Source organism: Parasteatoda tepidariorum, chromosome 8, assembly GCF_982258835.1.
Source record: "Parasteatoda tepidariorum strain Cologne lab strain chromosome 8, Ptep-v5.0, whole genome shotgun sequence".
Lineage (NCBI taxonomy): Eukaryota > Metazoa > Arthropoda > Arachnida > Araneae > Theridiidae > Parasteatoda > Parasteatoda tepidariorum.
The window spans coordinates 46,992,909-47,019,871 of record NC_141762.1 but is presented as its reverse complement, the minus strand read 5'-3'; the positions used below and the strand labels follow the sequence as shown (position 1 = coordinate 47,019,871).

Below are 26,963 nucleotides of genomic sequence, written 5' to 3'. Positions count from 1 at the left end.
ATTTGGAGTTAAAAAAAGGTTGTTATACGGCAAAAAAATCAATCCAATAAACAATTGGGGAGAAATATTAGAAGCAACAACTTTAACTTTAATGTTAAAATTCAAAGCAATTTAAACTGACTGCAATTAAACTGTCTTTTATACTGAGCAATTAAACTGCCTTTCATACTGACCTAACGTGAACGTTAAAGTCCACGTTAGGTCAGTATAAAAGGCATTTACTTGTGCTAATTTTTACCACACGTCAATCAACTGGCACTGCTGAAACAATAGACGTTTAAAGAAGAAAAGTTATCTGGAAAAAAAAATTCTGTTGAAAAAATCGAAACCATCTTTAACTCCTTAACGGTTGTATAATTTTAAAGAAATCGGTCACAAAAGTGCCAATTTTTTATTTAAAAAAAAATTTCATGAAATTAAGTGTGTGTGTGTAATATATGTATTCATTTCTATATTTTTGGTCAATTGCAAATATGTAATAGATGAGTGCTGAAATCTGGTTCATAATAAACTATCTCTAAGCAAATTACAAATAATTTGGTACTGCCATCTGGTGTGTAGATTGAGAAATAAATATGATTCCGAGGATAAGAAATAGATTGTTTTAATCTTTTTTGCTCGTTACTTTTGAACACACCAGCTCGGAAATATCATTGTCACGAGAAATAGATAGCGAAAGTTGTCCAAATCATTTTGACGGGAGCGAGAAAGGTGGGATTAAGGCTTTCTTATAAGAAATTACCCTGAAATTTCAATACATAAAAAATTTCAAGTATGCTTAAAATAATGGAGAAAAATCATGTAAAATGAAATAAAATACGTTGTTAATATATAGTAAATATTGAATCTTGTATGAAATATTATTTGTATTCAGAGATCAGGATCAGTCATAACTAAATATATTTTTGAGAAAATACCCTGCATTTTATTTTGCTTCTAATCAGGCATGGAATCTTTCGATCCCTTAATATAAAAGCTTTAAAGAAGAAAAAAAAACTATAAATATATATTAATTAGATTAGATTGAGGGAAATAAAATTATTTCTTTCCAAGGAATTTCAGTAGCTTTTCAGTTGTATTAAAAATAATTACTATCGAAAAAATTTAATACTTGATGAAAAAATAAAAATACAAAAAGTATGAAACATTTTATTAAAATAAACACGAATAAACATTGAGGAATTCAAATTAATTACCAGTAATTAAGGTTGGTAGATTAGATTTTGCATATGAAACTTCTCTAAAGTTAACAAAAGTATTTTATTTCAATCTAAATTGAAACTTTCGTTTAGAGACGTTAGGATGGAATTCGTGCAAAGATAGAGAGCACTCATTTACCATTTGTCGCTTCAATAAAGTTAACTTCAAGCTTGTTTTTGGCACTAATGAAGTCCATTGAGAAAATCTAATTGTTTGTGTACCGATTATAATCTGTAGTAAATACTTTCGTGAAATTTTTACTTTCTCTTAATTAATGGAGCTTGTTTCAAATCAAGTTTTCTAGGAATTGAAAACGACTATTTTAGAATTGAAACAAACTACTTATTTTAAAACAGGAAATAATTTCAATATTTTTTATTATAAAATGGAATCTTGAATCTAGAGGACGATAGTTTTATTTTTAACTTCAGTTTTATTTTTACTAGAATAAAAAGTTTATGTGCTTTCGGTTTGTATTTTTCCTGCATTTTTTTTTCCTTTTCTTGCTGAAATATATGAGAACTAATGGGTAAATAATGAATGCTAAATGCGTAGTTTTAAGTTATCAATTATAGTTTTAATCAGTTCTCCAGCTTTTTATTCATGGATTGATTGACGAAAACCAGAAATAACGCTACACTCTATTTTATTTTAGGTTAATAGTAAATATTTATGGTAACATATATTAATAATGCTGGGAAACAATTTTTTTTTCCTTTTGACATTCCGTAACAGATCTTAAATACTTTCCTATCGCAAATTTCAAATCTGCAATCATCAATTTCTCTCACAAGACTGCAGTTTTTTAATTGACTTTTTTAGTAGATTTTTTATCAAAATGTTAAAGTTTAAAAAAGTTAACTAGGAATAAAAGGGGGTCGCATAAATGTTGCGACAAACTTTTAAGGGCACATCCTTAGGATTAAAATTGCATAGGGAAGGCCTGAAATATCGTTTTCGTTGTCACTTACCCATTATAAACTGTTCAAAAACATGCGTAGAAACAGTCCATAATAAGAAACCACCCCTAACGGAGTATGATGACATTCTCAGACATGAGTACCTATGCCATTTTATTAAATACTTTCGTATCACTGATTTCAAATCCGAAATCGTCAAGCTACAGTTATGTAAATGACATTTTTGGTCAATTCTTTGTCGAAATGTTTAAGCTAAAAAACGTTATCTACAGCAGGGAGCCGCATAAATGTTGCGACAAACTTCTAGGAGTTAGGGCATATCATCAGGATTAAAATTGCATTGGAACTCGTGCCCAGAAATGTCATGATACACCTCTTGGAGAGCACTCCTTTTATGAACTATTTCATTCACGAGCTTCTGGACAGATCTTAATAGGGAAACGTCCCTACCAGCGTTCGATGATATTTCCGGGCATGAACTCTCATGCGGTTTTAACCCTTTATATATGCCCTAGCTCCCCTAAAAGTTTGTTGCAACATATACGTAACCCGCTGTTATATGTAATGTTTTTAAATTTGTACATTTGGATACATTGACTAAACATTGTACATTGACTAAAATGTTTATTTAAAAGCATGTATGATGTGGAGAAAGAAACTGATCGCAGATTTGAAATATGCAATAAGAAAGTATTTAAGATCTGTTAAAAAAAGCTCATGGAACAGAAAACAAAACAAAAAAATTCCCCAATGTAATTTGCTAATTTTTAAATACTTATATTAAAAAGATACATTCAAATCAAAAAGATTAATTTTATAGTGATTATATGCAATCTATATAGAGAAATCTTTATGAAATGATAATTAGATTGTACTATTTTATTTCTGGCACATTGCGTTTCCTTTTTCTAAGGAAAGCTATAAAGAGTCTGGTTTTTATATATTTCAAAAGTATAATTTTCATCTTATTATTACGTGCATTCAACTGATATGATCGTAAATAAATAGAAAAGATCCCGACATCTTCGGTTGTCATCAGTGTAAAATTAATAAAAAAAATTAACTATATTTACCTGACTGGTATTACTGGTAGGTAGACTTTTCTAAGGCTACCTATCAGTAATATTTATTTATTATACCTTCTTAGTATTATTCTCCGAATTTAAAAAATTTTAGATTTTGATTGTCATTCAAAACTGAAGGCTTGAAACTTCAAGAGAAAGGTGTTGTTCCGTTACTGTATCACATTGTATTTTAGGCAATAGAATAATATATATTTCCTTCATGATTAGAAATGTTTTATTTTGTCATAATTTGATGAGAAATTCTGTTATGTTAATGTGTACAACTAAAATAATGAATATGAAAGTAACTGTTTAAAGTTCTAAGTAAGACAATATTAAGAATTAACTTTTCGCTTTATTACTAAATAATCCTTTTGTTGAAAAATATCTACTAGTTTTTACACTTACCAAAATTAATTTGTAATTTAAAAAAACCTTGATGAAGTTGCAAAGAAAATCTTGCAAAATGATTGGGTATAATTTTTCTCCAATCGTAAATTAAATTTGAGGAATCAAATCTGTGATATTACAATAAAAAAATATGGGTATCTTTAAATGAATAATTTTTAATTTCAATTTAATAATCTACATAAATAAAAAGTATGTACAAAACTTTAAGAATATGGTAAAATTTACCGTGTCTCTGGCTCAATAGGAACATCAAAATGCACGGTATTTTACCGAATCGCTTTGGCAATGTTTGTGGTAAAATTAACAATAAATTATGATTTTATAATTTATGATAAAATTTGGTAATTTTATCATTATATCTTAAAACATGGCATATAGACAACTTATTCGGTTAAATTTTTTTTTTTTGTATTTTTTACTAAACGTGGGCTAATAAAAATTATAATTTTAAAAAGCAGGATTTCCGATAAACCGTTACCATGTGATCGGAAAACTTACCAAATGAATGGTTTAAGTACCGTATATTTTGGTTTTAACAACCAGAATTGTGGTTTTTTTACTAGAAATGTCCTTACCATAAAGTACGGTAATTTTACCAGAATTTTTTTTTATCGGTGATTTTTTATCCGTTCTATTTGGACAATAATATTTTGAAAGCAGTCTTATGGGTTGCTAAGCAAAACAAAGACGGAGTGGGATCCCCTATAATATACAATATAATAAGAAAAAAAAATTAATATTTCATCGTAATTTTATCAGCTGTACTAATCAAACATATTGTAAATAAAAAATATTATCTTAAAATTTAAACATAAATAAAATCTTTTTATTTCCTTAATGACAATATAAATAATAATAATCTGTATATATATAACAGAGAAAATTTGCCATAAGTGCATTAAATAATATTACGTGTATATTTCACAACCTTTTATTTGAGTATAGCTTTTTACTATCCTCCTCTTAACTCCATAGCAATATCCTGAACCCACAAGTGAATTATCTATTAAAGGGTAAAGTAAACAATAAATATTTATTAAAGTTTACTGCCCAATAAAAGCTGCTTTTGTCAGAATCAAATTGCAGTTTTTTCTAGGATACCATCAGAATATTGGATACGGAGTTAGGATATTGCTTTGTAAATAAATACCTTTTTGTTATGAATAGTCTAGTAAATCACGCCCATATTGAGTTAGGGGTCTGAGAATAAAAAAATGGGTAACGCAAAATTGATTTTTTTTTCCTGCTTCTTGCAGAGTTTCCAATGGCAAGAATAATTTTTATCCCTAGATGACAGTAAATATTTTTGGCAAATTGTTTCCTTATTTTTTTCAAAGTATGTGATTTTGATGCAAAATTGATTTTGTAGTTGTAATTTATTAATTCTATAAATTTTGAAAAATATTTAAAAACGTGGTTGAGAATTTTAAGTGTCCTATTTAGTTTATGTTATTTTATTACATTTCTATATATATACATTCCTTCTACACATTTAATAACTTATATAGCACAGCATGTTTAATTCCAGTAAATATCTAATCATTTAAATTTCTTTACTTACTTACCTATTTAGTTCATATTATTTTATTACATTGCTAAAAATATTCTTTCTACTTGTCTAATAATTTATATTATGCTAGATATTTAATTTCACTAGTAATTTAAGTTCCTTTACTTGCTTAATAATTTGTTTTACATTAGATATCTAAAATTCTACGGTATAATTTTTTATATTTCACTAAATACCTAATAATTACATTGTACTAGATATATTTAATTCCGCTACATATCCAATACACATATCCAATGCCTATATTGCACCAGATATCTAATTCCATCGTGCATGCTTATTAGCACAACATGATTAATAATTCGTATTTCGCTGGATTTCTAATCTACTACTTATATAATAATTTATAACCACCTCACACGATAATTTTATAATATTATAATAATTATACTATTTTCATTATTTACACATTTAATAATTATGCTGCACTAAATATCTAATTCCACTACATGCCTAGTAATATATACTCCATTACATGGTTAGTAACTTATATTGAGGTAGTTATCTAATTTTGAAATATACAATAATTAATTGTATTCCAATGAATGTCTAATAATTATATTACACTAGATATTTAATTCTACTACAAATGCGTTATACATACCTAATACCTATATTGCACCAGATATCTAATTCCACATACCTAATAATTCATGTTCATTAACACAAAATGATTAATAATTTATATTTCCCTAAATTTCTAATCTACTAATATGATAATTTATATCCCTTATCTACTTATATAATAATTTTATAATATTATAATAATTATACTATTTTCTTTATTTACACATTTAATAATTATATTGCATTAAATATGTAATTCAATTATATGCCAAGTAATTTATATTCTACTACATAGTTAGTAACTTAAAATAACTTGATATCTAATTTTGCGACATTCAAAATCATTAATATTCCAATGCATACCTAATAATTGCATAATAATCGATATTTAATTTAATTAAACTTTATGCAAATAATCAGATTATTTTATCTAATGCAATAAAACAGATACAATAATAAAATTCGCTTATCTAATGTATGCACTCTAAAATAGTTGTTTTAAAAAGTATATAACCATTTGTTGCTTACCTCAGTTTACAAAAACGTTATGCAAGGAACTTATAACATATTATTAAAATTTTCTTTCGTCACATAAAAGCATATTTTCAACTATAAAATTTTTTTACGCTTCGTAAATTTCTAATTTTGTGACGAAATAATTTTCTTAAAAAAATTCTGTGTTTATATTTTAGACGAAAAGATGTTGCACTGCGGACTCGAAAGAATTCTGGATTAGTTAGTCTGTCTTAATGGATCTTGTTTCGTCAGGATGTCGTAAATCTCTGGATCAACTCCTTGAGCAAGCTATGGCCGAGCGTAGTCGTGAAGATGATCAAGTCGAAGTTACTTATGAGATGAAAGAGGATTATGCGTGTGACCAACGTCCAGTGCGTCTTAAACCTGATGATCAAGCTCCAGCCTCCAGCAGAGACGAAAAAGACGATGTCGATGAAGAGAGTGAAAGTGAGTTTGTTCATCGATTTCCAATTAACTCATTAATTTCGATAGATTATAAAATAACCATAAAAAGTTAATCATTTGACTGAGGACTAATTTCTAAATCCAAAAAACGTAGAATTATTGTGGTAGGGAATAATAAGCAAATGGGATATTCTGTATATGTTTAATAACTTATCTTAGTAGTACAAACTTTGAAACTCCGTAAAAATATTTTTTTTTCGAGCATGTCGCACATTTTTCTTCCCATTCCGGTTTTTGTTTCCTTTCCTTCTTTATTCTTTTTTTTTCATTTCTAAATCGTCTATCACTTATAGGACGCCGAATACTAACCTATCAAAATATGAGAAATTTGTGACTTTTTTTATAATTTTATTTAGCATTAAAATAATAGAATCAGAATGTTAAATAACAAGTTTATTTTTGCATGCATGCTCTACCAAGTTTTAACCAGTAACCAGCTAACTAAATAAGAATAAAGTTAATTTTAAATTTTATAATAAGTAAGACATTCTAGCAAATTATCGTACGAGTATTACGCTATCTAAGCAATAATATTAATTTCAAAACGCTCAATATTGTATTAAAAATTTTGCTGTAAGAAATGTATAGGCTGAGGATTCCATTACAAGAAATGTGTAGAGAAATTTCATCCGTTAAAAATATGAAATGAAAATCAGGAGATGTGTAAATGAATTAAATATAAGTTTCTCCTTTTTCAAGTATGTTAAAGTGGAGTTTTTAATTTTAGTAATACATGTTAAATGATTTTATTGAAAAAAATTTACCAAACTGACACAATAAATTACGCGTTTTTGTTACCTCAGTTTTAATAGCAGACATCAGTTTGACTACATTTTTTACGAATTTCTGATGCTTCAGAAAGAAGTATTTGACTAGCATATTTCTTTCACTGACGATAATGATATGCGCAATTATCTTTTAAAAGCTATCGAATAAGCTTTTTTTCTACCTCGAGATTTTTTTTTTTTTGAGAAACAAAGAATAGATTTCTTTTAGTGCTAAAATGCGAGTACTAATGAGAATGTAAGATAAAAGGAATTGAACGAGTTATTATGCTTTGCTCGTAATTATGCTTGGTCATTGAAAAATGAAATAATTTTCAGCATTATAATTTTTCATCCAAATTTATGATCATGTTTCCGATAAATATCGTTATCTTTAAATCGAAAATGACAAAAGGATAATATCATTTCCTACACTGAGGAAAAAAATATGGTCAAAACTGCAAAAATATGGTAAATTTTACCGTGTTTCTGGCTCTATGGGAACATTAAAAAGCTACGTATTTTAACAATGAACTCTTTAACAATGATTTTGATAAAATTAACAATGAAATATGGTTTCATTATGTGTAATAAAATTTGATATTTTGTAATGATACATTGGAGTACAGCATTAAGACCATTTATTCGGTTAAATTTATTTTTCATTTCTGTATTTTTTACTAAATGTGTGTAATAAGAACTGTAATTTTGAATACCAGAATTTATGGAAAAACGTTACCATAAGAAAGGAAAAATTTTTAAGGAAAAAATACCGTTATTTTTTGGTTCCATTAACTAGTTTATTATATTTTTTTTACCAGAAATGTAATTATCATACGGTGCGGTAATTATACCAGAAATGTTTCCTCCATATAGAAATTTTTTAAAAAACTGTTCTTCTTTTTTCAACAAACAACAATTCATTGAGTTAGTGTCAAAATAAGTCGCATATTAGCATTGAAGAAACTCAAAATTATAAATAGTTTACAATAAAATCTTAGTTATAATTTGAAAGAAACAGGATTATAAATAAGCTTCTATTTAAAAAAAATTCTCGAAATTTTCTCTTTTTTTCTGAAAATTCTTCTCTCTAATAAAATTCAATTTGAAAATATCACGTGCACTACTTGTTAAGTCAATTAAAATAAATTCATTTTTATCCGAACTTCTAGAGAGAACAATTTTCAAACGATAATTTATTTCAGACATTCGAAAAATTCAATTACGTCGACCAGGTTATCTAATTACTTTGCTGCAAATACTTAAATAAACAAAATTAAATAAACATCAACAAAAACACTTTGAATAAAAGATTCGGCTTTTCCGGAAGAAAACAGATGTTGTTCTTGACACCGTATTTCCATAAAAGTAGGAAAACGAGATCTTCAGTATTCTTATATTTTTAAAAGGAGTTTTAATAAAATTTATTGGATAATAAAAAGAGTTTTTGATTCGTTAAAGTATTATGGTAATTGTTTTAAAACAGAGTAATGAGATTTAGAAAAATAATTTAGTTAAATTACGAAAACAAATAAAGAATGAAAATAAATATTTACTTTATCAGAGCATTATGCTAGTTGTTTTAAAATAAAGTAAGAAAGTTTTTTCTTCAGAAAACAAGTGCTATTCTTAATTAATTAATATAACCATGAAACTAGAAAAATAAAAAATTCATTCATTTATTTTTTAAGAAGAAATTTCTTAATATTTTTGAGGAATTAAAATAAATATGCGATTTATAATCATTTTTTAATAATAATATTTGCTTATAATTAATAAAGATTTTAATTTGATTATATATTATTTAAAAATAACTTATCTCGTTTTCTCTCCCCCTCTCCTTTTCTCTCTCTCTCTATCTCTCTCGTTTTCTCTCCATCTCTTTAGTTTACTACCGACATCAACCAAATAAAATTAACAATAAACTATAAAACATTTACTTGGTTAAATTAATTTTATGTTTTGTACCTTTTACTAAATTTAAGGTAATAAGAACTATAATTTTAAAAACCAGAATTTCCGGTAAATCGGTACTATATGAAGGAATAAATTGCCAAATGAATGACTTAAATACCGTGTATGTTGGTCTTTATTAACAGAATTATTATTTTTTTTACCAAAAATGTAGTTATCATACAATATGGTAATCTTACCAGAATTTTTTTCTCCGGGTATGTAGCAACAAATGTATAGCTATTCAGTGGGGAAAAAAGTGCTCGATATCACTAAATCCATCAGAATCTGCAAAAGCTTAACAAGAATCTAGATAGTCTGTGATTTTTATTTTAATTGCTACAACTGTCAGGAAGCTATAGTACATTGTAACTATAATAACATTAAGTTTGGAAATACTATCAAATATTGAAAACTGCAATATACAACTGCTATCTAGAAGATATTTGGGAAGATCCTTGTCGCATAATTTTAAAAACTTTTCCGCACATTATATTCCCACTTATAATGATTGTTATAATCTCGAGTATAGAAAAAGATTCAGAATATATTTCCTAGCTATTAAAAACATTTTATATTCCTAAATTATAGAAAATAGAAATTATTATTAAATTAGAAATTATTACTAAGCTATTGAAAAAAATGTATTGGAAAGTTTTTATAATAATAATGGTCTAATATCAATACTTACACTATTTATCCGATATAAGATTTTAATGTATCCAACTATCGAAAACATAAACATAAGATTTTGATTGGATGCTAGGTCATGAAACATGGATTCAAATGGATTCATGGATTGTGTATGGATTCAAACACAACTATTCCCAAATATCGATAGAATCGCATATATTTTAATTATGAATTCATAATAGCGCTGAATATAAATAATAAAATAAATTAAAACAAGAAAAATGGTACGTTTCAACAATTCTTTTAAACAGGGGTGAATAAATTATGTTTTTTTTTTAAACCAACGTTTTCATTTCTAATAAATTAAAATCAGTGCAGCGGAAGAAATTATGACACTCAAGGCTATAAAGTTTGACATAAAACTCCAATTTACTGTTTTTTCTGACTTAAAATTAAAACTACTCGCATTAAACTTTTTAAGAAACTTTCTGTTTAAACTCATTAGTTTCATTTCACCGTTTCATGGTGATTAGAAAAAATTAGAGAAGGAGTAATTACATTTAATTTAATCGATTTCTCATCACCCCTATTGAAATCTAAAAATAAAATTATGCGAGAAATTAAAAGTTTTTCTTTAGAAGAGAGATTAAATCAATATTAATTTTTATTTAATGATGAAATTAGAATATTTGATCCTTTAATTAAGTTTTTGTCAAAGAAATTTAGTTAGACGAGAAAATGTTACTAGATTATTTTCTATAAAATGTTAGGATTTATTATGGGAGTTGGGGTAGTTACTTGATATCAAATCAGAAATTTTATTAGCTATGTTGTTGACAAACTAGAAAACCTTTGAAAAATCCGTACTTCCTTCTCATGGGCCAACTGACAGTTTTTTATGACATTAAACTATCTTCTTCTTCACTGCTATTGTTCTTTTTCTTCTTCTTCTTTCAATGCGGTTCATTCTTTTTATTATTAATGTTTTTCTTCCACTGCTTATTCTTATTCTACTTTTTATTTTTCTTCTTATTTCTCTTGTATTACTGTTCATTCTTCTACTCATTATCATTACTCTGCTACTGCTTTTTTTCCTTCTACTTTTTCTTTTATTTCTTTTCCTGCTTCATCTTCTTCTACTTCTTCTACTGTTTTCTCTTCTTCTTTTACTGCTGTTTATTCATCGTATTATTATTATCCTACTACCGCTTTTGCTTCTCTACTTCTGCTTCTACTTCTTCTGCTTCTTCATCTTCTTCTTTTACTTCTTCCTCCTCTTCTCTAACTGCTGTTCATTCTTCTTTTTATTTTTATTATTATTATTATTATAGTTTTCTCTTTCTTCTACTACTGCTCTTCATTCTTTTTATTATTGTAATTCTTCTACTCCTTTTTTTCTCCCTTTTCTTCTTCTGCTGTTGATTATTCTTATTATTATTATCATTATTATTCTGCTTTTTCTTCTTCTTCTTTTACTACTTCCTTTTCATCCACTTTTCGACTGCTGTCCATTCTTTTTTTTACTACCATTCTTCTTCCATTTCTTATTCTTCTACTTATTCGTTTTCTTCTACTTCTATTTATATTTCTTCTTTTTCTACTTATTCAACTTTTTATTATTATTTTTAAACGCAACTATCTGTTATACTCCAAAATTTCTTTTCCTCCTATGTTATGGCTCTCAAACCATTCACGCCTATCTGTTCTAAATCTCTCTTAGCATCGTGCAACTATCTAGTGGATTGTCTTTCTGTTCTACAATTTCCTTCAATTCTTAAAAAGGTCATTATTTTTTGATGGGTATGCATCATCATATATAAATAAATAGCCTAGCCACCTAATACGAAATGCTGTTACTACTTCTACTATGGTACATGATATAACAAGCAAAGTGCTCTGCAGTCTTCGGCATGCTCTCTCGTCGCTATAGCTATTCTCGGTGTTTTCGTCGAAATTCAATTCCAATGGTACCTAGGCACCGTGGCGTATTTAAAAATGAGTAGGCGACTTTATTTTGTATAGAGAATTGTGACGCAATTACTTCGATCATACCGTTAATTTTGTATTTTTCTTGTTCTGTTTTTTGTTCCTTGTTGTGCAATGTTTTTTTCTCATCTTGCCCTTTCCTTGTAATTCACCCTGTCATCGGGAATAAAAAATAAAAAAGGAAGCATCATATTTTGTATAAAAATTATAATTATATAAGCCTTTCCACACCAATTTGTTTAGTTTTAAAATATTCAATTGCGTAAAGTGCGTCCGACTTCAGCAATCTTTTATACACTGAGAAAAACAATCTGGTAAAATTACCGTACTGTATAGTAATGACACATATGGTAAAAAAACACAATTCTGGTAATTTTTCTATTCATGTGGAAACGAATTCTGGTACCGGCAATTCTGGTTTTGACATTTACAGTTCTTATTACCACACATTTAATAGATTAAACAAAACTGAAAGGTAAATTTTTCAGAATAAATGCTTTTTATGCCATGTTCTAAAATATCATGATGAAATTACCAATTTTTTTTAAATTTACCAATTTTTATCACAGATTATGTAACCATATTTTATTGTTAAATTTTACCAAACTTATTACATAAGTGTTTCGGTAAAAATTACCGAGCTTTTCGGTGTTCTCATAGAGTCAGTAACATAGCAAATTTTACTATATTCTGATAGTTTTGACCAATAGTTTTTAGTTTTAAAAAATAGTGTTCAGACTGGTAGTTTCTTTCTCTGTGTAGTATTAAATTGGTTTTTGTGCTGATCAATTTCTATTTAAATGGTTCTAAGATGGTTCCTAAGCCATCTATAATTTGCTTTTTATTTCTATTTTCTTAATAGTGCTACTTGACATCATGCATAATTATTTTATGCTAAAGAATAATTATTTAATGATCTGATTTAAAATAAAATTTTAAAAAATTGTCATTCAACCGTTCTGAGGTTTCATCTCACGAATATATAGAACTAACCCAAACATTAATTTTTAATTAAATATTTCTTATAGTTTCATCCTAGTTAATTCAACAAAAATTCTAGACGAAACATATTATTTCTCTTTTGCCACCTAAGTATGACATGACATAACGTAACATAACACAAATATCTAGTAGCAATAATACTTTTAGGTATGTTATGTAACTAATAAAAACAAGCTTTTTTTACAGTTAAAATAGAATTTAAGAAGGCCGAAGGATATACTCCTTATCTCCGAATCCTCTCTTTTTTCTTATAAATAATCTGAAACAGCTGCTTTATTTCCCAAAAAGCTGTTTGACTCCAGGGCAACCTAAGAAAGATTCGAATATAAGACTTAAAGCTGAATTCTTTTTTTCGGAACACACTTTCAATCATCTAAAACAAAAGATATTATATACTTTTTTAAGAGTACTAAAGAAAAAAAAATACTTGTGTTTTCTACAAGTATCATATTAAAGATAAATTTACTTTAAAGCTCACTTTTTAAAGTAATCATTTTAACTTTTAAACGATATAATATTTGCACAGTTTATGTATGTAGACATGCAAGATGTTCTAAAATGACCACCCTTAAGAATCCTTGTCAAAAGATACTTAAGGGTATTCATATTTAAAATTCTTTTCAAAAAATAAATAAATAAAACAAAAAGTTCACATTATGGTTTACATAATGGGGGATTAAAAGCACTATCAAAATCTGCCAAGCACTGTTAAAAATTTATCGGAAAAAAATGCTTAAATAACAGTTTATTGAATTGTTATTTCATCATATTCAAGCGAAACAATCAAATAACCGTAAATAAGATGTTATTGAAACTGTTAACCGTGAGAAAAACCGTTTATTAACTGCTTTCCCCTAAAACTGTTGAACAACCAGAATTTTATCGTATTAACTAGTTTATTAGATCTACCTAATGAAGCCACTTAGCTCCTTGCAAATGGGTGCATGTTATAGCCAAAAGGGTCAATCTGTCGATCGCATAACCAACAGAACAGGAGTTCGAGTCCCACCGATAATACCACAATATTTCTTTAATTCCCTTCAAGAAATGAAGAGTTTTCAGTGTCCAGTACTCTTCAATTTGTGACCCTTGCTATTAGAATATGATACCCTCTTTCACTCATAGATGGCAGCACTATAAAGCTATTGAACTATCTCCAATGTCCAGTTAAATCCCTTTCTTATGATTTTGAAACCATGGTAGACTTAAATGGTAAAAAAAAAACATTTAGTATTGTAGTCATGGTTTCTTAACCATACTAGTTATAAACGGCTTCAAAACCGCAAAGGTAAAAAAATTTATTTACCGTAAACTTTATGGTTAATTGGATGGACAGACTGTTGCTGATTATTTTACCATAATTTTAAAATGAAAATTCTGACAGTGAATATCTAGCTAGGAAGAAGGGATGAAAGACGTCAAAACCAGTTTGCTTGGCCTTATGAAACTTGGAAGTGTTTCTAATAACCACTAATCGACAACTGTATGTTTTCAGAATCCAAGCATAGATTACGGTTTCCAGTTCCACCTTTTTTCAATATCTTTTTTGTCTTTTCTTGGTTCAAATTTTAATTGGTGTTCAAAAATATGCACACTTTTTTATACATTCTTTTCTTTTCAAACTTTTATCAAACTCTACCAAAACTTCTGTGGTAGTTTTGAAAGAAATAGAAAGTAGTTATTTATTTCTATTTTTCTATAAATATTCAAGCATGTATTAAAAATTTTATAAATTACTAAGAACAATTTTTAAAAGTAGTTTAATTTAATTAGTTTTAAAATTAATTAAGCACGATTAATACCGTAATTAGAAAATACAAGGATCTTTTCAATGTTTCATTTCTAATTATGTATTTCTTATCTTAAATATTCATTAGTGTACTTTTAATTACTCGGATAAAAAAATTCTGGTGAGGTTACTGTACTGCATGGTAATCAGATATTTGGATATAAAAGAAAAGCATAATTCTAGTTAGTAAAACCAAAATATACGATATTAAAGCTATTTATTTGGTTATTTTTCTGTTCTTATGATAGCAGTTTACCGGAAATTCTGGTTTTCAAAACTATACTTCTCATTACCCCACGTTTATAAAAATTAAAAAATTAAAAATTGAAGGAAAAAATTAAACCAAATAAATGGATTTTATGTTATACTCAAAAGGTATAGTCATAAAATTACCAAATGTTACATTTACCAAATTTTATCACTGATTATAAAAAATTAGATTTTATTGCTAATTTTACCAAAATCATTACCAAAGCATTTCGATAGAATTCACAGAACTATTAGGGGTTCCTATACATTCAGACACACGGTATATTTTATCATATTCTGGTAGTTTTAACCATATATTTTTTTTCTCGGTGTAGTGTCTAAATTTGTAGAGTTTCCCAAGTATGGGCATTTGACCTTATTAGATTAAATTTAAAACGAAAACTTCATTATTTTCTTCGGATGAAACACATCCAAACAAGCGTAGTAAACATATCTCAAAGGGATTTTTTTTGTTATAATAATTTTTATTGCATTTTTGAATTTGAGTTTATAATTTATTACTAAATGCAGTTACTCTCCATAAACATTTATTTGTCAATACATCAAACATCAAAATTTTCAATACAGTGCATTACATTTCTTTTTTAGATGGCGTTGGGTCTATACAGATGGAAAAAAAGGTTATGAAAAGCACCATCATCCTGAGTGTGGCAATAGTACTTTGCTTCAGTGGATTTTCTGTTGTGCAGAGTTTCCTCAGCACAACTGCACCACGAACAGGATTACAAGCACTTACAATCTTATATATCTTCGCTATATTTTCTAGTCTCTTTGCACCGATTTTAATACAAAAAATCGGCCCTAAATGGATAATGGTATCATCAGGGTTATCTCCAATAATATTCATAATCATTTTCAAATATAATTACACGTTTATTTTAATTATTGGAGCCATGCTGGTTGGGCTCTTACTTGGACCTACATACAGAGCTCAAAAGAGTTACTTATTCAGAAACATATCCAGACTTTCTTTCTTAACACAATCCATCAGGAAAAAAATGCAACAACGGTTCTTACGAGTTTTCTTCATCATTTCAAAGTCTTATTGCTTTTGGGGCCACCTTATCGCCACAATCGTCATGGAGTACATTAATGCGATGGATACTTCACGCCAACCGTCGTCAAACGAGACCATTCAAGATGCTGGTACAGTAGCTCGTCGAATTGATACTTGTTTTACTACTCAATGCAAACATGCATTTTTAACATTGGATTTTAGTGAAACAAGTAAAAATCCATCAAACAATAATTTTTTGTCGCCAAAAGTCACTGAGATTTTCATATATGTTTTTTCTGCTACATGTGCTGTAGGTGTTCTATTAGTGGTGATTTTGTTGGAGAAATTAGAAGTTTTACAAGAACAAGATCCTTTAGAGAGGTCATTGTTATACCAAACTTTAAGACAAATTAAATTACTTTTAATCGATCAAAATGTGAGTTTAGTTGTCTTAATGATAGTTTTTACTGGAATCGAACAAGCTTTTATTTTTGGAGATTTCACCAGAGTAAGTAATTAAACATTTTTTCTACATTTTTAAGCTTGGAATGATTGTTTTCCTTTTTATGTGTAGCTGTTTTCTACATAGTACTGGCATCAAACAATGGTGACAACAGCTAATGGTGCCAAAAACGTTGAAATATAGAATATTTATACACTATTAGAAATTTCTCGGAAACATGATAAAATAAAAATTTATTTAATTTTTATTGGCCACATTCAACCAAAGCAGACAAATAATCATAAGAAAAGCTTTCCAAACTGTTATTTATTGTTATTTGTTGTAACTGTTTCGTTTACTGACTGTTTCCTCTTAATATCGTTAAACATATAGAATTTTCTCTGCCCCCACTAAGCTCACAGTCAATGAGAATCGAACTCATGTTCTTCAAAAGTTGAAAGCTAAACGAAGTGATAAGGATTACAGAATAATATTTTTATTTTCCATCATCGAATTACTAATAATCTTATAGTCATAAGTGTGTGGTGAGCAGCTTATGAAAATACTTAAATCCTTGCAGCTGGGTACAACTCCTTAGCCGAGAGAGCTAATCTACCAATCCTATGGTCAGCTGAACGAGAGTTCGAATTCCAAGCGCTGACACAAATATTTCCACCATTTCTTCATCACATGAAGGGTTTCTAGTGTCATTCACTCCTCAATCAGCGACCCTGGAGTATTGGAATACAAAACTCTCATTCACGCATAGATGGCAGCACCTAAAAACTGCTTAATACCAAAAAGTCTAGTGTTTCCAATCTCGCATTGTAGATGACACCACCAGATAAACTAATTAAGTCACATTTCACTTGACAAAACACAACTCAATCACAGCCCCACTCTAATCTTCTTACCTAACGAAAGACCTAGCATATCCGAGTTCAAATGAAGCACAAATAGTACGTTAAAATTGAGTTTTTGTTTTTTTTTAAACCATTCTAGTTGTAACTGGTTATAAAACCGTATAATATTGTATTTACGATTTTCTAACCATACCAGATGTAAACAGTTTTAAACTCGTAAAGGTAACGAAATTTTCCTAACCGTAAAATTTACAGTTTATTGGATGGACAGACAAATACCGGCTATTTTCCAGTAATTTTAGAATAAAAAATTATCGCAGTGTGCAATGTACAAATGCAATTTAGAAACATTCAATTTTATTTTTAAAGTTAGAGCCAAAATAAACTTAAATATTTCGGAGACAATTTCTTACTTTACATTGATTTAAAAATCAATTACAATTTTATAAAAAAAAATAACTGCATTTTTTAAGAGAATTACTTTTATTTGTTATATCAAAAAATATTTAAATAAATTTTTCAGTCATAGAACTTTTTTCCCTTGTTCTGGAATAAATTACTGTAGTATTTGTGTACTGTATAGTATACTGTATATAGTATACTGTATATAGTATATAGTATACTGTAGTATAAATTACTGAGTGTTAAATCCATAAATTTGAATTAGCAAATTTTTGGAAACTTTTTTTAATTAACTTTGAGGAATCAGACAAAAAAAATTATTAGCAAAAAACATTTAAGCATCTACAAATAGAGGAGAAAAAATTTTCATTGCATATAATCCAACTTAAGCTGTAAGAAATTTTTAACCACATATAACAACTATAATATTTAACAACTTAAAAATTAAAAATAAATTACATTAACTTCAATCCTCAATATAAAAAACTCAACAAAGAAGATCAATATAGCGTGAGTTTGACGTAATTCTTCCTCAATCTTTGTGCTTTGACAATTACTTTTTCCTAAACCCCCAGTTTTCGTTAAATTCTGTGAAAAGCTTGTCGTTTGTTTACATTTTAGTCTTAATCCCACAATTCGATTCAAAAAAGTTTTTTAAAACTAGTAGTTCCAGGAGAAAGGTTTATTGTAAAGGTCTACTGTTTTTGCTTGTATACGTTGCAACAATGTCAAAGAAAGGATTTCTTTTCATACTTTCAGTTATTGTTAGGAATTACAAAAACTCTTTTCAATAGTAACATAAAAGAATAAATGAATATGAATTGCTGACTGGAAAACTACAATAAAAATTTTTCGATTTAAGAAAAAAAAGAAAGAAACCTTACCTTATTGTGCTTTTATTTAATACTGTCAACTTTAAGAGTTATGTTTCTTTAGCGTTTCTACTTTAAAAATTGTAAAGAGGCTGTTTTATGATTAAATTTAATAATAAAAATATGATATTGATACATTAATATTCGGGTTTTGGTATTTGTCTATACAGTTTTAATATCTTAATATAATTTATTATTTGTATGATAATGCGTTTTATGACGAATGTTGGTTTAATAAATATTTTTACATAGGAAAAATTGCGAATGAATTATCATACTTTATATTATCCTATTATATGAAAAGACTAAAAATATTTTAATAGCTCATCAGATTTCAATCCAATTGTATATCGACTTTTAATTTTGTTAAACAATGTGACCGTTGCAAGCACGATGTTTATTCCACGCAAAATAAAAATCGTTGAAATTAAAATTGCTATATAAAAATAAATGAAAAGTACATTCCACAAAACTAAAGAACGTAACATTCAGAATTACTTTTGACCTATAGTTATGGCATTATTAAGTACTAAAACTCAATCTTCGCACTGTAAAGAATTCCGAATCAAGTTATAATAAAAAGTACCGGCACTCCAGGTGTCAATACTTTTTACAGTTAAATCCATTTGTTACAGTAAAATTTTAAGGAACAGAAAATCTGATATACCGTGATTTTTGCTGCAATATTGACTATTAAATTACTGAATCTCTGTAATTAAATAAGTATTCACATTAAAAAATATGCTGCAAAAGGGTTTTACAGCAAAATAGATTGTACGAATGCTGCACTCAAGGTGCCAGTGTTTTTTAACGTATTTTGATCCGAAGTTATGCTAATTTAATTGTCAAAGGATAGTTTAAATTCAGAAATAATACATTTTTTTGGTAACAAATCAAATAATTTGTAAGCTTCTTCAAAATTTGAAAACTAATTTTAACGTAATTTCTAAGAAAAATATGATACAAAATTCGCTCAAGAGATAATTTTGACAAAAAAATACAGCTTTTTAATTAACAATTCTGTTCTTTTTCACTGATTCATAAAGTATTTTGAATAGGACTAGTAACGAGTCTTCGTGGTTTCTATGGCACACTCCTTTGCAGAGATTTTCTATAATAAAAAAGAAATATATTAAAATGAAAGGCACTTTGCTCCAAACTATGTTGCCAAACAGTCTGTTGACACCAAACAGATACTTATAATGTATACCAATCTATTAAAAACAGGGTAGTGGGAATTTCTTATAAAATTTTTATTATTTAACTTATTACTGCTATGATAAATCAGCATCTTTGTTGCCTGAACTATCATTAAGATATGTTTTTCTTATTTTGTCAGGATTACATCAGCTGTGCATTAGGACTAGAGTCCATTGGATTCACAATGATCTGCCTAGGAGGATGTCATACACTAGGTTCCATTGGAGTACATTTGTTCTCGCAGCATTTCCAAAGACCCATTATAATGGCAGCTGGACTTGTATGTCAATCTGGACTCCTTATGGTTCTTTGGCTATGGACTCCCGTTAAAGACGATGCCGCTGTATTTTACGTCATTGCCGGTGGATGGGGATTATGCAATGCTGTATGGGAAACGCTGTTAATGAGTAAGCTTTCTAATGAGCTTTTTCAATCTTTCTTATCAATGATCAAACAACTTGAATTTTTTGTAAGGCACATTCAACGAAATACAATTTAATGAACAAATACCCCTTCATCACAAAACAATATGTATCAATCAGATCCTCTTTTTGTTGCCAATTTTCATGCAGTCAGTGACGTCCTGTAGCTTATCTGACGTATGCCAGATTAAGAGGATAACCAACAACAATAAGTATGAAATATTAATGTGCAGAATAATTTTAATATTTATCCCATTTTTGAAAATTTTATAAAATGAAAACCACTAAATCAAAAGTTGATAAATTTAGAAACAGCGTAAAACTTACCTGGAAAATTTATATTTTTATGATCTGTATATTGTAACTAAAAAAATAAACAGTCCAAAGATGGCTTTATGTAACTACTGTATTCCTGCTATAAAAAAATATTAGTTTTATGAATTGCTCAGAAAATTACAATATGTTTAATGCAAACTTGCATTAATTGATTATAAAATAATTATAAAAAATTTAGAAAGGCAAAAAATTTTCTGTGATTTTGATTGAAAAAATAAGAAATAAAATATTGAGTATTTTTTATCAGAATCGAGTTGATATAGTCTCAGTTAAATATCCAGATTTTTATTTTACATTTTTTTTTCTTAAAAAGTGTTGCAAGAATTTTTATAAAATGGATAACAGGTTAATGAACAAAATCAAAAATTTAAATGATGATCAACCAAATACGAGCAAAGCTAAACATCATGATCATGAAGATACTTTGTTTGAATCCCCTAAAGCAGATATACAGCTCCAAAACAACAAGCGTAAAGCTAATTGGACTCGCAAATATTGCAACGAATATTTACGCTTCGGATTCATTGCCAGTTAAAATAATTTTCCTTTATGTGTTATTTGCAATCAGTAACTTTCAAATAAAAGTATGAAATCATCAAAGTTGAAAGGGAATTCAGACACACTTCATTCTGAGTACTCTGATAAGCCGATTAACTTTGTTGCTGTTAAGGAAAAGGAATTGATTGCTGCTCAGAACAATGCACTCTTTCCTCACCAGTTAAATGAAAAACCCACTTTGACAGCTTTTAAAATTTTCAAATTATTATCTGAGACTTAGAATTCTCATTGTGCTGAAGAAATATTAATGCTTCCCTCTTTAAAAATTGTTACAAATTTTTCAGAAAATGTTGATGCTCTTTAAGTGAATTTATTAGTTAATTGATAAACACATTTTTATTTAATTTAGTATTTTAAAAATTAAACAGCAATTTTAAAATATTTTTCGATTTTGTTGCTATTATTTGCATCTAAAGTTTTAATTAAGATTTCATTTTAAATTTAATTAATTGTACTTGAAGTTTCAGAAATCACTTATCATAAAAGACCAAGCAACAATTAGTATTGATTAAGAAGAAAAAGATTTGAACTATTGGCAAAAGAACTTTTTCTTTGGAAACTGATAATAATGTCCATAATGATTTAAATCTCAAATCATTCAACCTTTTCAACCTCATAAAAAACCGATTTCAAAAAATTTCAAAGAGTTTAGAAAAAGAAGTCATAGCAGATTATGAAAAGCAAAAGGAGAAGTTTTAACTTATAGATTAGGTACTATTTTCACTGAATAGAATTAAAATAAAATATAATTTCAGCAAGAGAAAATCGAATAAATAGTAAATATTTAAGTTATCTTCAAGAAAACGAAAATATTTATCAATAAAAAGTGACATTTAAGAATTGAAACTCCGTATTCCTACAATGAGTGGTGCGGTTACAAGAGAGTTGCTGTCACGAAGATGGGGGACACTAAATCTATCCAGGGCTTTTATTTGTACGATATATTTGCTGCCTTCAATGGATTGAATTCAAATTAGCAAGGCTTTGGTTCAAATATTTTCAAAGTATCGGAAAAAGTAGCTTCAATAATTAAAAAATGACTTAGTGGAAACAATGACTTTCAAAAGGAAATTATAAATCTTTTGAAACATTTCATATATTTATTGAAATCCTTCACACTAAGAACAAAACATATGGAAACGAAGTTTACTTCATTTACTGAAGTTTCAAATTAGTATAATTGTCAATTTCTTAAATACTTATATTTTTATATCATATACTTAAATAATTATAATTATTTTATACTTATTTTATACTTATTATATAATTATAATTTATACTTATAATATAATTATTTTGAAATTTTTGTGTATGAAATAAATAAACAAATAACTTGATTTTTATTAAAAAAAATTAATTTTGTTTGGTAAATAAATGGGGTTTTTTGCATGAGGTCGCAAAAAATTTTAAGACTTCGTACCGAACCGCGGTTAAACAAGTTTGAGAAACGCTGCCGTAGGTCTATTGGAAAATCTGCCTCTTCGGAAACTGTCAACCTTCTTTCCAAGGCTTACTGCAATCAGTCTTATAGATGCATTGCAAAGTGAAGTCAGCAGTTTGCTAAGAGAGCTTACTACACAAACGTCAATCATCTTCTAACATTTAGACTACAAAGTCTTTCAACTAGAAACAAGCATTGGTTTAACTTAAGATGTGTAAAAGATAACTTCATTCCATCTCTTAACGGAGTCCCACATAGTAGATTCATTTCCACCTTTTATGGATTCCCACCTAATATTCAACCTGATATTTTATTTTATTTTATAACCGTCGTTGAACAGCCGATCCAATTTCGTGGGTTTACGACTACTTACGTTCAACTCCGTAGCCTTGTAATTTTGAACCAATCCAGAAGACAAAGAAACTCCTGGATCAGTACCTCCAGAGGTTTTGATTTGTTGTGGGAAAATGGAGGACTTTGAGACTCGACAGATTTAACGTGCATCAGTCACCATTTACTACACGGGGAGTCTTCGGCCGGCGAGGATCGAACCCACGACCTCTTGGATAGGGGCCCAGCGCCCTACCGACCAGGCTATCCCGGCCCATTCAACCTGATATTTGAAGTGATATCAAAGACAACTTAAATTACAGCTTTTAACGGGATCTTACTTAAAACAGCGTCAATTCAATCTTACATGAAGTCCCGCATTCGTAGCTTTATTTCCAAAAATTTCTAATTTCCGTTCAGAAAATAGCTTTGTTTCTATATTTTACAACATCGTTGATTTGGAACATTTCGTAGCATAATAAAAGCTGATTTACAATCTCCTATCAAATCGGAATTTCCTTCACTTTTGAAAATTTTAAATATAAACGTAAAATGAAGAGTTTATCTATTTGTGTGCATGTCTCTCTTATAACTCCAAAATAGTTTTTTCTATCACTCTAAAAGATAGACACCAGCTGCAAGGGCCAATTTTAGCCCTCTATCCTAAAATCCGTTCGAAATTTTCTATGAAATCGTTTGGGAGAGTCGCTTGAAGAATAGAATTTTCTCATTGGTTAACCGTTAGCCATTGTTTTAAATTAAAAAACAGACGATTATATATTTTTTTAAATATTTTAAAGATATCATTGGTGATGTTTGCTTGGGTTCACCAAATTAGAAATTCTTAAGTTATCTAAAATCGTGTGCTTCTTTAGTTTATAATATTTCTTTTAAAACGTGTTTCTATAAAGCTACATAATTTAAAATCAACAATAATTGGGGACTTGCTAATCGTAGAAAACCGTAAAAAATCATCATATTATTATTCATGCTAATGCTGCCTAATTAATGTTGGTAATATGTATTAATTTAAATTTAAAAAAATAATATATGAACTAAAATGCAAAGTTAACGGGAAAAATTGCTTATTCGTTTAAGGGAACCGTAAAAACTTGCTATACTAATATTGTCGCTTAAATAATTTTAAAAATACATACTACTGGTATCATGGTAATTGGTGCGGTTTTAACATGGAATTCTGCTAAGAACTTTCCCTAGTTTCAGAAAATATTTTTTCCATTTTTATTAAAACTGGTACAGGCATATTTTAAAAAACTGGTACAGGCATAAGTATGCAAATAATAAGCCAATCAAAGTTCAGCGCTGCGATCGGCAACGCGTATATAAGACAACGAGTGTTTAACACAGTTCTTAGATCGGTTACTGCTGCTACAATGCCAGGTTATACAGATTTAAGTGAGTTTGAACGTGGTGTTATAGTCGGCGCACGGGAGATGGGGCATAGCATCTCCGAGATAGCAATGAAATTTGAATTTTCATGTACGACCATTTCACGAGTATACCGTGAGTATCGGAAATCCGGTAAAATATCAAATCTACGACATCGCTGGGATATTTGGGATGACTTGCAACATGATGTTCAGAAGATATCTCCACCCCCTCTTACTCCCACTGGTTTATGGACAGCCCTGCAGGATTCATGGTGTCAATTATCTCTAGCACTACTTCACATATTGATCGAATCCATGCCACGTCGTGTTGCGGTACTTCTGCGTGCTCGCGGGGGCCCTACACGATATTAGGCAGGTATACCAGTTTTTTTGGCTCTTCAGTGTATTTTAATTAATTAGATTAATAAGAACTTTTTTCGACCATTACTACAAAATAATTTAAACTGTATATTAAAGGTTAAGTAGAGAAATTGTCGCGTTCTAAATTCCTCATCAATGTCCAACAATATATATATTTTTTTTTTTCAAAGTTTCGGCTTTTGTTGGCTACCACTGATAAATGTTTCTCGCCCTAAACTCAAATGTTAAAGTGTATGTACAATATAGGTACAATGTATTACATCCATATAATTGGCAATTATTAAAACTGCACCAGTACTGAGCAGTTTTAACGCCTCGAAAGGGATAAGTACCGGAGAAAATTACTTGATTATGGTATATTTTGATCATCATGACCGCGAGCAAGACTATCTTGCCAAATGATACTAAATATATTTAATTTTTATTCTGATGGAACGAACTACGAAAATCGTGTTTTGCTTAGTCTAATAATGTAGTAATAAATGAAAAAAAACGCAATTATTTAAGCTTTATTGATTGCGTCGGTATATACCTTTGTGTTTTAAGCATAATTTCGTAGTATTGATTAGTACTAATTTATTTATTCTTTAATTCACCCTGTACCTGAAACTATTATTCAGCTAGTTTGAAAATAAAATTGAAAATTTATCTATACATGCATTTAATATTAATTTTTTCAGAGATCTAATATATCTATTGTTTTAACTTTCAACTAGTATAGAGATTTCAAAAATAAATTTACTAGTAATTCAAAACATTTTCTTATTCACAATCGTTTCCTCCTAGTATTAATTTATAAAATACAAATTGACCAAAACTTCTTAAGCAATGCTAAAGCCAGTAAATACAAAATAGTTTATCTCACAGTATAACTACACCACAATCAAATAAGGTAATTTTCTGAAAACGCTACATCAGCTTTGGCAGATTTGCTCTAGTAACGCAATTGATTAAGATAAATCAATTGTCTCCGATCTTTACTCCTAATTAAGACGCCCTAATTCTCCTCTGACAGTGTCAAAGCAGATGCTTTAAGAAAACCTCTAACATTAACATTCCCCCAGCTATTCTTTTTTCCTCTGTCAGCTACGTTAAGATAATCGGCGTTTATTTTAAATAAATATTTTGATTTCCGAGATTTCACTTTCGCTAAACTTTCTCTAGTATAAAAGTTTCTTTTCTTAGGATAAATTAATGCCAAAAGCCGTGGTGTATCAGGGACAGAGCGTTCGCCTTCCAATGAGGGGAACTTGGTTCAATTCCCAACGATGGCTGCTCGATACGAATTTCGCAGCAGGCTCGCACCGACTACAGTGCTGACGTAAAATATCCTCAGTATAAGACGATTCGTGGGTTAGAGTCCTCTTACCGTCAGGCTAACCATGGGAGGTTTTCGCAGTTTTCCTCCCCATGTAACGCAAATGCGTCCTGAAAAAATCCTCCTTGAAAACAAATATTTGATTCAGAAATTCGCTTGTCTTCAGGATTGGTACAGGACTGGCACTAATTTTGTGACTCTGATTAGCATACTAAAGAATTTGTAAGTGTGAAAAGAGGGCCAGATTTTCCAATATGTTTGTGACTTCGTGCGGATCCCAGTTAGGTCTTTCTGTGGTGGATTGAAAGTAATGAATGACTTGACTTTAAGAGGACGCCATACTACCGCAGAAACGATTCCTCATGAATTCTCTTTCAACTCCATAACTAATTCAAAACTTAAAGAAGTGAAAATTTAATTCAGACTGAACTTAAGCCATGAGTTTCAATTGCTGGAGGGAAAAAAATTTAAATATCAAAATGCAACCAAATTATTGGAAGAGAACTTCTCCATTATGTAATCGTAAATTATCTTCTAATAATTTATTTTCATTTAGATATTTTTAAAGTTCCTTTTCAGTATTTGAAGCATCATCTAGCTTTGACTGGACTCACATTTTCTATACTTTAAATTTCAATACTTTAAATTCATGGAGGTGAAAAAGAATTTATGACAAAAAGTTTCTACCTTGATATGGTGTCCTCTTAACTTGAGGATGCAGATGTCTACATATAAAAGCGGCTTATTACACCAAATTTCCACACTATTTCTTGAGCTCATTCACATGTGCTATTTACATCTTATAGGCTGCTTAAATTTATCTGGAAGAAAAAAGGGAAAAGTTACTTGATTATTTCAGAACGAGCTCGTTTCTAGTAAATATTTTGATCTTTAAATCAA

General features: G+C 28.7%; 1 protein-coding gene across 2 annotated transcripts in view; it reads left to right on the top strand.

The window, feature by feature from the left end:
- The window catches only part of LOC107456509 (N-acetylglucosamine transporter UNC93A), a 151,790-nt gene that overhangs the window by 123,148 nt on the left and 1,679 nt on the right, over nt 1-26,963 (top strand). For both annotated transcript variants that reach the window (XM_071181444.2, XM_043049602.3), the window contains exons 2-4: nt 6,425-6,695; nt 15,699-16,615; nt 20,026-20,293. In XM_071181444.2, the coding sequence (XP_071037545.1) occupies nt 6,482-6,695; nt 15,699-16,615; nt 20,026-20,293 (1,399 nt within the window). In that variant the 5' untranslated portion in view covers nt 6,425-6,481. The remainder of the gene's footprint in view (nt 1-6,424; nt 6,696-15,698; nt 16,616-20,025; nt 20,294-26,963) is intronic.